The sequence below is a fragment of the Hipposideros armiger genome, unplaced genomic scaffold (genome assembly GCF_001890085.2).
Source record: "Hipposideros armiger isolate ML-2016 unplaced genomic scaffold, ASM189008v1 scaffold_397, whole genome shotgun sequence".
In the NCBI taxonomy this organism is placed as follows: Eukaryota; Metazoa; Chordata; class Mammalia; order Chiroptera; family Hipposideridae; genus Hipposideros; species Hipposideros armiger.
The window spans coordinates 713,153-727,835 of record NW_017731747.1 but is presented as its reverse complement, the minus strand read 5'-3'; the positions used below and the strand labels follow the sequence as shown (position 1 = coordinate 727,835).

General features: G+C 41.3%; 1 protein-coding gene and 1 long non-coding RNA gene across 7 annotated transcripts in view; one reads left to right on the top strand and one right to left on the bottom strand.

The window, feature by feature from the left end:
* Positions 1–13,392, top strand: part of CLYBL (citramalyl-CoA lyase) — a 249,089-nt gene extending 235,697 nt beyond the window's left edge. Inside the window, exons 9-11 of one of the 5 annotated variants that reach the window (XM_019663674.1) lie at positions 6,579–6,635; positions 12,132–12,251; positions 13,266–13,392. In XM_019663674.1, coding sequence (XP_019519219.1) covers positions 6,579–6,635; positions 12,132–12,227 — 153 coding nt within the window. In that variant the 3' untranslated portion in view covers positions 12,228–12,251; positions 13,266–13,392. Of the gene's footprint in view, positions 1–1,237; positions 1,352–6,578; positions 6,636–12,131 lie in introns of all 5 variants that reach the window. The other 4 variants (XR_002126355.1, XM_019663673.1, XM_019663676.1 and 1 more) reach the window with 4 other exon arrangements.
* The window catches only part of LOC109393929 (uncharacterized), a 109,071-nt gene that overhangs the window by 45,603 nt on the left and 48,785 nt on the right, over positions 1–14,683 (bottom strand). The window lies entirely within an intron of this gene.

Here is a 14,683-nt window from a genome sequence, read left to right as displayed (position 1 = left end):
CAAATTTTTAAGCATTTAAAGCAAGGCAAGACAATTCTAGTGCTGATCATACCCTGTTTCACACAGTTTTAGTGTCAAATGGCTGGTTCAGAATTAGAGGATAAGAGATTTTACATGTGGGTTAAATCTGATAACTTTTAAAGTTGTCTGCTCCATCCTTAATTTATAACACATTATTAAGCATATTTTAATCAAAATATTTTTATCCTGGTTTATATTTTTCAGGATTTTTTTTTCTCAGTGTCAATTTAAAAGGGTAATTCTTTTAGTTAAATGGAATCTCAGAAATTTTCTAGTCAAATCCCTTTGGTTTACAGCTTAATACACCAAGACCCAACAAGAGTTTGGAAGTTGCCCAAAGTCACTCACAGCCAACGTGATGATAGAGCCCCGACCAGAATTCTGGACTCACTTTGTAAATAAATATCTGAGCATAAATGTGGTTTCAGTTGGGTCCCAGCGAATCCCCACATTAATGACTGAAACTAGATTTGAGCAAAGAGTTATCTGTGTGCCTTTCCAGCCATTACTCCCCACCTCACTCCCTCCTTCAGGATTCTGTCCTGTACTGTCCACCTGCCTTGCTCCCGAAAGACTTCTTGGCTCAGATCACTGCGAACCCCATTCTGTTTTATTGGTCATCATTCGTTCATTCTCCCAAGGTAGGCAGGAAACTCTCAGAACTAGACTGGGAGCCTTTGGCACAGAGGCCGTATCTAGCCTGGACCTCAGTTTCAGCTCCCTCAAAGGACTGTGCCCAAAGTCATGTTCTCAGTTACACCTGTGGTTGCACAAACACACCATGGCTATCAGTGTCTTTAATAGCAAGATCCAAATAAGGGCCATGAAAGGATGCTTTTACTCCTTGGACATCTTTCTCTCTCTTTTCCTCTTACAGAATTTCTCCCCTGTGGTATGTATGGCTCTGTATGTGTGTTTCTATGTATGGTTTTCCTGTTCCTCCCTTGTTTTCCTTCCCATGAATTCTTTTTTGTGTCCTTTTTCTATAATTATATCTCTTTCTTTCTCACCACCTCATCTCTACATCCCACCACCATCGCTTGTCATCTCTCCTTTAACTGATTATAACAGAGAAGTTCAGAGCATTCTTTTAATTTTTGTTGTATTTATTAAATATTTGGTAATTTTTTATATTAAAAGCAAGTAAATGAAATTTTATTTTACAAAATATGTATGTCAAGATTTTCTATAATTCTCATATGTTTTTCCATTTTAGGTTAGTGGACCTCAATGAAAAAAGAGAGGGTGCTTTTCTCACCACTGCCCTAGAGAGTAAAGAATTCTCTCTTTTGTATCACTTACCTCCCTGCAGCATTTTGGACAGAAATAGGTACACAATATACATTTAGTAAATATTATTTAGCTAACTGGTTTCTAGTTTCTGACAATGCTAAAAAGAAATTATTTGTTCTACTTTTTTTTAATTAAAATTTATTGGGGTGACAATGGTTAGTAGAATTATATAGGTTTCAAGTATCATTCTACTTTTAACAGTATGATACTGACCTTTTGTTTCCTTCTAGAAAAATTGAAAGAAAAAATTTTCACCAATTATTTCATGTTATTATTATCAGTTAGTTGTATATTAGTAAATACTATAAAGTTCAAAGTGTCTGCCAGTTAGTGTTTGTTCATTGAGATGTGTTTTCCAAAGAAAGAATAAGCCTGCAGTGTATAAAAGTGTATAAAATAAAAGCTTAACATTATTGGTTTTAGCTGCAAGCTGCTATAATATTCTTCATTCTTGCTTTTCTCATAGGCAATACCAGCTTGAATGTGACATAAAATATTCTAAATTAAATAAAAATATTTACACATTTATCTCAGTGTTAAAAATAAAAATATTTTTAAACAAGATTTCTAGTTTGAAAAAAAAAAGAAAGAAAAAAACCCTGTGAGTGAGGTGATAGTTGCAGAACTTTTGATAATTACTAAAACTCAGTGAATTATACACTTAACAATGGGTGGATTTCATGGTATGCAAACTATACCTCAACAAAGCTATAAAACTGAGAAAATTAAGCACAGCACCTTACTTGCTAGCAGATGTGGAAACTCCCTTAGATTTTGCAATGTGCTTATACATTCAATTATTTCACGTCGGTAGGTAGCTTTCCACGTGGTATATTTGACTTGATTTTCCCAGATTTCCTTATCAAAAGATATTTAAAACAGACTTGTCTACTTCTGTCTGATCATTCTGCCTGCAAATATTTAAAGATAAATCTTGCGGCCTACATTTGGTGAGCTCTGAGAAGAATTTTAAAAACAGAAGGCAACTTTGGTCTCCCCCATCCATTTGTGAAGTAAGGACGGCTCTGGTCCACTGAGACCCTCCATCTGGGTAGTAGGTGACTCTGGGCTGGTCACATATTAAGATAATTGACCCAAACATTCACCTGAGCTCCCCTCCCTACTGTCCAGCCACCTCCACCTTCCCTGCCAAACTCATTTTCCAAACCTTCTACCTCTTCTTTTTTCCCTCCTCCAGCTTTCTAAAACTGTTGGTAAAGTCCCAAATTAATCTTACAGCACTGTTTCTATTTTCTACATAGAGCTAAAGCTAAATAGATCCCTTTTAAAAAGCAATATGTTAATGATGTCTATTCATTTTACATCTACAATATTCACATTCCAAGGAATTCCCCGCTTTTCAAACCCATCAGGCCTTTTGTCTTTGCTAGTCCACCTCCTCATCCTGCTCACCCTCTGCTGAAAGCTCGGTCCTTCCTGTCACCGCTTCCCCCAGCACACGCGCTGCTCCTAGTTTCAGGTCACCTGCATTTGATGATTACCTCCTCCAGCTAATATTCTTAAGCTTTTAAATTCTTTTAAATATGTTTGTTTTCACATACTGATGCTGTGTCAAATAGATAGCACCCCTGATTCTAGATTCTTAAAGGAGGATCCAATCTATGACTTTTAAGAGTTTAGAGGGAGCAGGAAGATTTAGGCAAGAGTCGGCCTCTGCTCATTGCATCTTCAATAACATTGGTCTCTCAGAACACTTAAAGCTACTCTGAAATCATAAAATCCTGTTATAATTCAAATGCTGGGCCTTTCTGGGATATGTGGAATGAAATCATCTCTCGCTAACAACAGCAGCAGTGGTAATAGCAGCAGAGGAGGGAGCAGTGATCATGCCGATGGGGGTGACCATCAGGCAGAGGTGAGAGCATTGGTGATGGTAGTGGCAGTAGTCTCAACATGGCCCTGCAAGATGACAGTAATGGCATTGGTAGTAGCAGTTGCAGCTTCCATGTACTGAACGCCTGGTATGTGACAGGCCACTGCATGCATTATTTTATTTAATCCTCATAATAACTCTACAAGGGAGGTATTATCCCCATTTTACAGATGAAGAAACTGAGGTTCGGAAAAGTACCATTATTGCTGTGGATTACACACAGCTAGGAAAAGGAAGTGCCTGGACCCGAATCCAGGTATAGTTGACCCAAAAGCCCATATTCCTCACCTTTGCATCAAGGTACCTCAGAATGGGAGAGCCCAGAGAAGCAAGTTCCTCTTTCTCCATGTGTCTTTGTGTACTTTTTGTTCCAGTATCAGCTACTGAATACCCCCTCAGCATGTGTCCATCTTGGAGAGTTGCCTATTTCAGTTTAGTGGAAAGTCACAGAGGGGCTGTTAGGACGTGTGATCCTCTCAGGCCAGCACTGACCTGGCAGGGGGACCTGTGCTGGGGAGCATACAGGGCCCTTCATTCCATCCTCCATTGATGGTTCTGTGCTCTTTTGTGAAGCCAGAGAGAGCTACAGGGGAAAGGATGAGAGGCATAAGGAGGGAGCTTCTCCACCTTTCAGAACTTGGAAAATAGATCCGATAGGCTGCCCAGGATGCAGGGTCCTCCCCACCCCCTCTGAGGCCCTGCTCTGAGGCAGGGCTGAAAAGACCTTCTGAAGCAGTTCAACAGCCCCAAATTGTCATTGCATTCACCAGTCGGGTATAAAATTAATCCCCTTCAGATATTCCAACTGCATCATTCTTATGAATCATTTAAAAGGCTTCCCCATCAAAGGCCATGGAATGTCATCTGTCAGAATTTCAGCGCTAGTAGTAACGACAGGTTAGCCCGATGTGAGTTGTTGTCCGTGTTGAATAACTTAAGTAGAACTTTTAGAAATTTCTCAGCGATACATTAGTGTCTATAAATTCTCTGGCCATACGAGTAAATGGCTATTGAATTTTAATTGAAAAAATTATTAAAATACCTATCAAATTATCACTGCACTTTAAAGTGTTTTTAAAAAGAAAAGCATGTTCTCTATTTCCCATCTTCAGATATTCTTTTACTCTCTTAAAAGATGTTTATTCATAGAACAAAGGGTTACTGATATTCAGAAGCATATACAAGGATCAAATGTCACCTTTTTTAATCCTTCTTATGAATGCTTTGGGATTTTGAGGACTTAAAATGTCATTCACACATTTATTATTGAATTTTTTTCTCACTGAAAATATCCTTTGGTATTTCTGTTATTAAAACAATTAAAGTAAGAACTTTCAAGTGGAAACTTATGGATGTTTCCACAAGTGATGGAAGCATGTTATATTTCAGTAGTTCCCAAATTCAGTTATTAAAATTGCATTTTCACATATTTGCTTATCTGTACCTTACCTATATATCATTTTTTCAGCCTCATCCTAAGTAATAATATCTCTGAAATAACAGTTTTGATATGCTAGTTATTTTTTATAAATGACATCAAAATAAAATTTTAAAGTATGTATAAAACAAATATATATTATTTTTTTATATATACATTTTCTTTCTGTAATTATCACAGTTAGCACAGTTAACAGCCATACTTTGGTATGTATATCAGTTAGTACAAAGAGTGTGAGATTTGGGAGGAAAAGCCTTAAATCAGCGGTTCTCAACCTGTGGGTCACGACCCTTTTGGGGGTCGAACGGACCCTTTCACAGGGGTCGCCTAAGACCATTGGAAAACAAAAAGATATTTACATTATGATTCATAACAGTAGCAAAATTACAGTGATAGAGTAGCAACAAAAATAATTTTATGGTTGGGGGCCCCACAACATGAGGAACTGTATTAAAGAGTCGCGGCATTAGGAAGGTTGAGAACCGCTGCCTTAGAGTCTCATCCTATCCTTCTCATAAGTTCCTTTAAAAAAAAATACTGATCCAGTATTTGCATCTGTAAATCAGATATGCCATGTCTCCCTTATTACAAGTGAAAAAATGTCTTTGAAAAATATTTTGTAAAAGTGTAAATTACTATCAGATGAAACCTCTTTTTTTGATAATCGGTCTTCCTAATAAGATTGCAGTCTTCCAGTTTTTAATTTGGAAACACACATTCCAGGGCTGAAGGCTATAGTTAGAGTAAGACCACAGTTGCTGAGAGAATCTTCATATTTCCTCCTCAAAGGAGAGTGAACATCCTTCACCCACCTCCAGCCTCCTTTCCTGGCACTGAGATCTGACGATGCAGGGTCAGTCCATCCATGATGGTCCCACTCAGAAGCAAGGCTGAGCTGGACCGGCCCAGCTCTTAGCTTTCCCATTGTTGGGTCCCCGGACCACCCCTGGACAGAGGGCAAGTGCCCAGAATAAAGGGGAGGAAACAGGTGGTTCAACTTCCTCCCCTTGGGGTACAGGAAGGAGTAAGTCTGGGGCCCACTGGGACAGCAAGAACAGAGGGATCTCAGTGGGTTCCAGTCCTGCTTTATCAAGCAAAGACTAAGTTGGGTACTTTTTCATGAGGAAAGTCAAGCAGCTAATGAGTAGCAGAACCAATATTTTAAAATGTTGTCTGTCTTCCAGATTGATCTAATTTAGTCTAGATTAGCCTCCCTTTCCTCATGCCCTAGAGCAGCGGTTCTCAACCTTCCTAATGCCGCGACCCCTTAATACAGTTCCTCATGTTGTGGTGACCCCCAACCATAAAATGATTTTCGTTACTACTCTATCAGTGTAATTTTGCTACTGTTATGAATCGCAATGTAAATATCTTTTTGTTTTCCGATGGTCTTAGGCGATCCCTGTAATAGGGTCGTTCGACTCTCAAAGGGGTCGCGACCCACAGGTTGAGAACCGCTGCCCTAGAGAAACCCCTTCATCCATAGACAAATCCATAGAAAGATCCAGTATCTCATGCTGTGGTCCATCCTTTTGCTTGATCTATTGAGTCATTGGTGGCCAGAGGCACGGGTGGCTCTTAAGGTACAGAGAGAAAGCCCACTCTCTCAGTCTCGCTGTGCAACTCCCAGTTCCCCCCACCTGTCTCTCTTGACCTTCATTTCACATTTCTGACCTAAACCTGACTTTAAAAGTACCTATTCTTCAAAGCCCTTCCCTGACCAAACCACCCCCATTTTGATGGCCCCTTCTCTCTGTGGCTCCTCCATCCTTGTATACCACGAATGTAACATACTTGCATTTTAACTGTCAGGTCATTTGCATGAGTTAACCTGACCCCAACCCAGCATCGCATTTGTTGGGGTCAGTTACTGTGTCCTACTGAAGGCTCAGCAAATGTTGGCCACTAACCAGTGTATGTGTATATTACCAGGCCAGGAAAAAATCAAATGGTGCAGAAAGATGCTTGCAGATAAAGGAAAGGAGAAAGGTGAGAAAGATTCTATCTTCCTATATCATTCTTTTCTCGGTCACCCAGCTCAGGCCACACCAAAGAGCCTAGCTCTACCCCAAACCATGGTTTTTGGGTACTGGATTCAACAGATTCAGATATGTGAGACAAGGCCCCTGCACTCAGTGGCCTCATCGCATAGTGAGGAAGGCATCAGTGTAAACAAATAATTACAATCGAGTGTGACGAGGGCTATAAGGGGAGGCTGTGTAAGGGGTGGAAGGAGATTAGCCCTACAAGGAAGTCTAGAAATGCTTCACAGAGGTGACATCTTCTGTATCTTGAAGCACGAGGAGGACTTTGCCAGACAGATGGAAAGAATCTTCAGAGCAGAGAACATCACGTGGGAAAGGAGCCGAGGGGGTATTTGTGTGTGCTTGCGCGTGCGCCCGCGCTGGTAGACTGGCAGGAGACGAGGCTGAGAGCAGAGGCAGGGCCTGATCCCATCAGGGAAGTCTAAGGGTACCTGCCAAGAAGATTGCACTTGATTCTGTAAATCCAAAGGGAGCCAAAGCAGGGCTTAAGCAAATGGATGATCCTATCCCATATTTTAGAAAAATGACAATCCCAATTAGGAAGGTGCAACTGCACCATAAGTAAGTGTCCCAGCACTGTCTCAGGCCTGTGCTAGCCAGCCTTGGAGCCGGGCAGCCTCCCCACTGAGATTTTGGGGGGCAGGCAACCAACCTCACATCCTTAAAAGGAGCGTCCTAACCAAAGTGTGAGAGCACCAAGGCCATACTAGGGCCTGTCCAAGTACTCTCCAGCTGTGATAAGTTGAAAAATGGGAAAGAAAGAAGACTGAAACAGTGCATCTCAGAACATCATCTTCCCCATATTGAGGAGTATCAAGGGCAGTTGACTCTGTGGGGAAGGAAGCGCTATATCACGAGAGATGATGGCTGGGCCTGAGAGATGGTAGCAAGTAGAGCTACAACCAAGACCTTGAAGAGAAATTTGATAATGGCCAACACTGACTGAAAGTTTTAAGAATTCACTGGGAATTGTTGTAAGGTAAATAATTAATCAGTTAGGCGTAAGACTTAGTGTCACAGAGAAGGGTGTTACCCTGGAAAAGGACTGTAACAGCTATGCTCAAATACTATCATTAATGCCGACAGAAAAATCCCTCTCATAGGGAATCTCAGCAACACCATCATTGGAAGCTGCCAGAGAGAACTCCCTGAATGCCCAGAGAAGTTATTTGAAAATACAGTGAATAGGGAAAGTGTTAGATCAATTTATGGTTTCCGTAAAATTACTCTTTTACTCTAGAGAAAACAATTCTCAAGTACCAAGTGCCGGAAATGCAAAATATATATTTCCCATTGGTGCGATTACTGTTGTCACCACCACCACCACCACCACCATCAATACTTTTGCCGTCAGATTGTGAGTCAGATCCCCCCCATGAAGAACTTCAGAATCTGATAAAGCTCATGTTATTTCAATGACTATCTTACCACCAGGCAATGACTGAGGTGTTAGAAAAACTACAGCCCGATAGTAATTTTTTTCCTTCCTATGCAGATAACACCCATGCTAAGGTAATATTGCCCTTCACTTCCAGGAGCCTGAAACCATAGACATGTATAGTAAGATGTGCCAAAGTGATCAACCAGTCATTTTTTACAACAAATAACTCAATAAGTAATTGTTGAATAAAAGCCCATTGCACAAGGAGCTCCCCGGCAGCTCTAGCAGGCAATGCATGATGTGCCATGGGGATACAACATCATACCTAAGTGAGTGGTGCAAACTGGCAGAACCAATCCTGACTGGAACAGGCAGCCATTTCAGACCCTCTCAGCACTCTGTGCCTAGCACACTGGCGTTTCCTCTCATTCTTCTTGTGTTTTATGGCACCTGCTTCTTTCTTCCCTGTGTCCTCCAGCAAATTGGAACCTCCTTGAGGGCGGGGATGAAGTTGTACCCATATCATAGCCGGCCTAACATTTTCTACTCAGGGGAGCTAAAACAGAGCTTCTCAAACTTCAGTGTGCATCAGAATCATCAGAGAATTCCTAGCCAACCCACAGGCCTTCCATGTCAAACAATATAGGACCCAGGCCAAGAATCTGCATTTTGACCAGCACCCCCAATCCTCAGATGATTCTGATTCAGGCGGTCGGAGAACCCACTCAGAACACGTTTCAATGGATAAGCCCAGGGGATAAGCTTGGAGCACTCTCTTTGGATCAAATAGAGGCAGGATTTACCCCCAATGTTTTGCTTCCTAGCTACAGGGCAGACTTGTACAAGTTTCTTAAACTCTGTGCCTCAGTTTCCTCAGCTGTAAAATGGGAATAAATACAAACTCGCAGAATGATAGTTGCCAGGACTGGGGAAGGGGAAATGGGGAGTAGTTTTTTAACAGGTACCGACTTTCACTTTTTGTTTGTTTGTTTTATTTCTCTTTTTAAAGATTTTTATTAAAATATAACTAACATACAATATTATATTAATGAGTTTCACTTTTGCAACATGAAACAGTTCTGGAGATCTGCTGCACAACACCATGAATATATTTAACATGACTGAACTTTACACTTAAAAATGGCTAGAATGGTGGATTTTATGTTATGTGTTTTTACCACAATTAAAAAGAAATAGAAGAAATGTTGTTAATGGGGATGAGTACCAGTATCCCAGGGCTATCATGAGCATTACATGAAATAAAGCACGTCCAGTTTCAGGCACAGTCCCCGGACCAGCAACTGCTCCAAAAATTATAGCTATTATTATTGTTGTAGTCGTGGTTGTTAAGGTTTTTAACCATGAATGAGTTACTATTTAAAGGCATTTTAAACCCAATTATAGCCTGAGTCTTCAAGCTGATGAAAGTTTGTTCCCTTTACTTTTTGAAATGATATGTGCGCCAATTTCTCAGGAATGCACTGAACTGTGAGACTGAAATTTACCTATAACTATTTGTTAAGGAATGTTTCAAACCCTCCCCACACATCCAAGGAGCTTTGCACAAACTGCAGACCTGACCAACAGACCATTCTCATTTCACAGACAGATCCAAATGTTAAAAAAACAACCATGTTATAGGTCGATGTGTGAAAGCAGGAAGATATTGACATGAAGCCGTGTGATTCTGAACACTAAAATCTTCAGTTTGCAGAGATGAAGGAAACAAAGAACCAAAATGTTGGATTTTGTTTCCCAGCTTAAGCTTCATAAAGGAAGTCAAGCAAAATCTGCCCCCGTTAAAGAAAGAAATGATCTCTCTGGCTTGAAATGCTACATGAACTATTTTGCATCTTTGATGTACATGTGGAACTCAAAGCAGATTCGGGGAACATGGCATAGACCCAAAGCCATCATTTGAATTCTCTGTGCATCGTTTTGATTTTGTGTGCATCTATGCTAATTTCGTCTCGCTAGCCTATGATTTAAGCCTTAGCAGGACAGATGTGCTGTTTTACAGGGCCATAATCCACTTGGTGGGTGGATAACCAGGAGGTCTTTGGTCTTCATCATTTACTCCAATAAGGAAACTAGACTATTGCCTTGTAAAGCAGCATGAGTCCCATGCCCTAATTTCACGTGTCATGCTAATCCACGGAACATCCTTGGAACTTCTAACCAAATTCATAAAATTCACCATGGTCATGGAGAGGACCAAAATTAGTTCAAGGCTACATGAAATTAAGCAAAGGCCAATCTGGACGTCTAAGTAGTAAAAATAGGAGGGTTGGAAATGACTCACAGTATCAGATTTTAGGCCACACCAGTGTTCATATGAATTAGATTTATCATTCTAAGGCTGAGAAGGTTAAGCAGTGTAGTCATGTGTCCCTTAAGAACAGGGATACTTTCTGAGAAATACATTGTTAGGCCATCTCATTGTCGTGCAAATATCATAGAGAGCACTTACACAAACCTAGATGGTATAGCCTACTACACACCTAGACTATATGGTATAACCTGTTGCTCCTGGGCTACAAATCTATACAGCATGTTACTGTACTGGGTACTATAGACAATTGTAATGTGGTGCACTATGGTCTTACAATGGCTATGACATCACCAGGTGACAGGAATTTTTCAGCTCCATTATAATCTTATGGGACCACGATCGTATATGTGGCCTGTCATTGACCAAAACATCATTTGTGGCGCATGACTGTACTAGTGAAAATGCTAATCCTAGTGGCTTTAAATCTCTCTCTTGATTGAAAAAGGAATTCTGAAGTCATTGCTAAGGATTCCCTGCCAATTGCTTTAAACCTCCATCTTATGTCTAACTCTATGTTATTGTGGGAAATAAGGGTTTTCAAAGAGCCCAGGAGATCCATCCCAGATGTCCTGAATAATGACATTGACTGTTGACAGGTAGTACTTGTGAAATCCAGAAATAGATGGCAATATATGCAAGTAGGCCATCAGCTAGGATTACGATCGCTCCAATCCACCTCCAAGATCTCAAAAGACTGCCTGCTGTCCACTCACACCAGCATCCTTGCCAACAGGTACAAGGAAGGAGAACTAAAATGAAGGGCTATGATTACAAAAAGCAAAAAGAAGTGGTTGAAAGAACAAAAAAAAACAGACATTCACGTCAGATTCTGGGCATGCTGCCTCTTTCCGTTAAATTTCTCTGATGCACTAAAGGAACTCCCTTGGTATCTTAACATGGGGATCTGTGATGAAAACTTGAAGCTCTGAGACCCAAGTACCAGTTAGCCCCTGCTCTAACTTTTCCTAGCCACATGACCTGCGAAAATCACTTAACTGCTCTGGGCCTCCATTTCCTCATCTAGACCATGACCTAAATCACATGACACCTTCATTAAGTATTTGCAGAAAGTTTAAAAAACTGAATCTGTAAAATGGGGATAAACCAGGAGATCTCAGAGACCCCTTCCAGTCTCACCATTCAACAGACCAATGATTCTGTTGTTGTTACAGGCTTATGTCCCTTGTCGTTCTAATCCACTTCTGCAAGTTTGTACCAACAGAGGAATCTCTTTTTACTCAGTACAATCCTACCTTACACTTTCTCATCACATGATAGTGTTACCCCTCAATTATGTTACAGCAAGAAGGAAGCATTTTGCCGGTAACCTGATCATACATTTATTTTTTCAAACAATAATCAGTTGCCAGAGCATATTACTGTTTTTAAAGTTCTAGGCAATATTTCAAAACTTATATAAGGAAGTATTTACATTTTCCTTCCACAACTGTTTTCTGCGTGATTTCAAGAGTTAAATGAAGTTTCCAATACCTGTGTCTGATGTTTTTCCACTCCATTAAAATGCTAAAGGTTGTTTTTTTTTTCTCTTTAGAAGGAAAAAAAAAAACACCTTTCCCCTGTAATTTACTTTGGCTTTCTCAAAAGTTGGGTAGGAAAGTCAGTATAATTCAGATGGAATCTAAAATGTTCTTGTACAAGTGTGCGCCGAAAGGAAGCCTATAATTTCTGAGCATTCTTTCAGGAAGTTTGTATTCTCTGTTTTCCAGGGAGCCTTTACTTTCCAAGGGAGTATGATCGACATGCCATTACTGAAGCAAGCCCAGAACATTGTTACGCTTGCCACATCCATCAAGGAAAAATAATCTGTTAAATGAAGCTCTCATCAGGTGGGCTGAGCGTATACAGTGGCTTTCTTAAAGACAAACCATAATACTCAAGGCAACTTGTTAGTATGCCAGATTGGAACCTTTCTCCATTTACAGTTCATGTGAATGACAATTATTGTTGTTGTTGTTATCACTGGCCCGTTAGTCCTCTAAAAATGAAGTTTCTTCCTTTTGGTTCCAAGCTTATTATTTTATTGTTCATTGATGTGTTTATAGGTATGGACTTAGGATTTCACAGGGAGATACAATAGTGGAAAAGATTGGCTGTGCAGGAAAGTTAGATCTTGAATGAAACAGGCCTTTCGCAAATACAGTACTCCCTTCACCCTTCTTACATTAGATGTTTCCACATTAGATATTTTTCTACATTGTTCATTTGTTCACTCAACCCCATAATTTTAAGAAAGGCCAGGCTTTTAAAAAATAATGAAATGAAGGGGTTGTGTGTATTTCACTAGAAAACTGATAAAACACCAGAGATGGCATTGAAAAGTTGATTAGGTATCATATTGGTTTATACAGATATCTCTAAAAATAATTCTTCAAAACTGATTACTGTTAACCTCCATCCCCCAAAAAAACAAAACATCCATAATCCTTGCGCTGCTAGATGATGACTATGAAAGCCCTCCTCCTGGGTGAATGCTTTGGGTAAACAGTTACCAGCATTAAAACATAAATGTGCAGCAACACAAGACCGTCCATTCTCCCCTTTTATTTCCCCGTTTAACTGTTTGCCACTGAGGCCACTTCCCCTGTAAATGTATGGCCCGGACAGGGCCCCCTCAGCAATAAACTTGTAGCCTCTAAGAAGACACAAAGCGGCAGAGCTGGTGCATATGGTCCCCTCCGAGATTTGCATCACATTAGGGATGCTGCTACAGGTCATATGGGTGGTGTGGTTAACGGGCTTAGTAGAGCTGTTTTGAAGAGGTTAACCCAGCTTGTAGGAAGGGTAAATAAACATAACAACCAGCCATTCTTCCCTATTCAGCATGTGCTCTTATATTGAAGGCTAAAGGGTATTGAAGCAGCGAAGGATCAACTTGTGTTTGCCAGAGGACGCCAATGAAATTTGAAACACCAACAATCAGAGATTTTGTTTCTGCTCCTCATTAAATCATGAGCTTTTGTGTTGAGACTCTGGACGACTGTTCTTTAAGAAATTAACAGAATGGGAAGTTTTAAACTCTACACCAACCTTTTCATGACCTACACAGCAGCAAGGCTGCTACTCTTAGACAAACACCGCAGGGAAGGCTGTTCTGTTTATTTAAATTTGTAAATAGAAAACAGTTGTTTTTTTATCTTCATTTTTCACCTCCTCCTATGCCCTTTTTGTTTATTTTCTATGTGGCCCCTACTATGTACCCCAACAAGGGGTCTACTTTCCCCCTACCTCTTCCATTCCTACAGGAAGCCCAAGAGGGGAATAGAATTGGGTTATATACAAGGAAAGACACCACGGAATCAAAGGAAAGTGGGTGAGTCCCACACGCCATCATGCCCCACCCACACCCACTGCATGGTGGGAAGGGCACAATCCAGCTCTCACAGGCACACTCTGTGAACCTGACCCAGGCAGGATGGTTCTGGGGGGGCACATTCATGAGATACCTACTAACATCCCCAAACTTGGGATCTGAGGAGACAGCTCTTCAACTGAGAAGGGATGTGCCAGGCTGGGGTCCTGAACTGCCGTGGGCAGCATATCTCCCCCCACTTGGTGCACCCCCTCTAACCAGTGAAGAGCACTGTCACCCTTTACCTTAGTCACCCTGTGCTGCCTCTGAGTTAGCTGAAAAGGAAGGTGGGAGCTGGCCAGCCCCATCCTCATGTGGAGGAGCTAGAAGGAGAAAGATGGCATCTCAGCCAACGTTCGAGATGACTGGCCTCCATCCAAACTGGGCTTCAGGACTGCGGACAGGGGCAGTGGGTGGCAGTTACAGGAGAAGCAGCCCCACCCCATGCCATTGTCACAGTTGTGCCCACCTACGCTAGTAGTCAGGTGTTCACAAGGGCAATCAGGACCATAGGTATCCTCACAGTCAGAGCCCTCTGTTCAGAACCCAGAAACACAGGAGGACTGCTCAGAAGGCAAAGGCCTCCTCTCATTCTGACCTCACACACACACACACACACACACACACACACACACACCCCCTCAAGGTGCTAGAAGTGTAGGCAGGACCTGCCTTAAGCAAAAGAAGAAAATAAAAACTTTCTTCCCTACTTCCCCATAGGCAGCCCCACTTCAACCCAAATGTCCTTCCCATCCTCTGTATTGGTCCAGGTAACCCCTCCCCCAGGCTTTGGCAGGATGAAAGGACAGATGTTCCAGCCTCCACCCCGGTTACACAGGCAACCCCCAAACTCTACAGGTGGACCTTGTCAAGCCACTGAGCTCACTGAGAGCCAAACCCTCCCTCTGA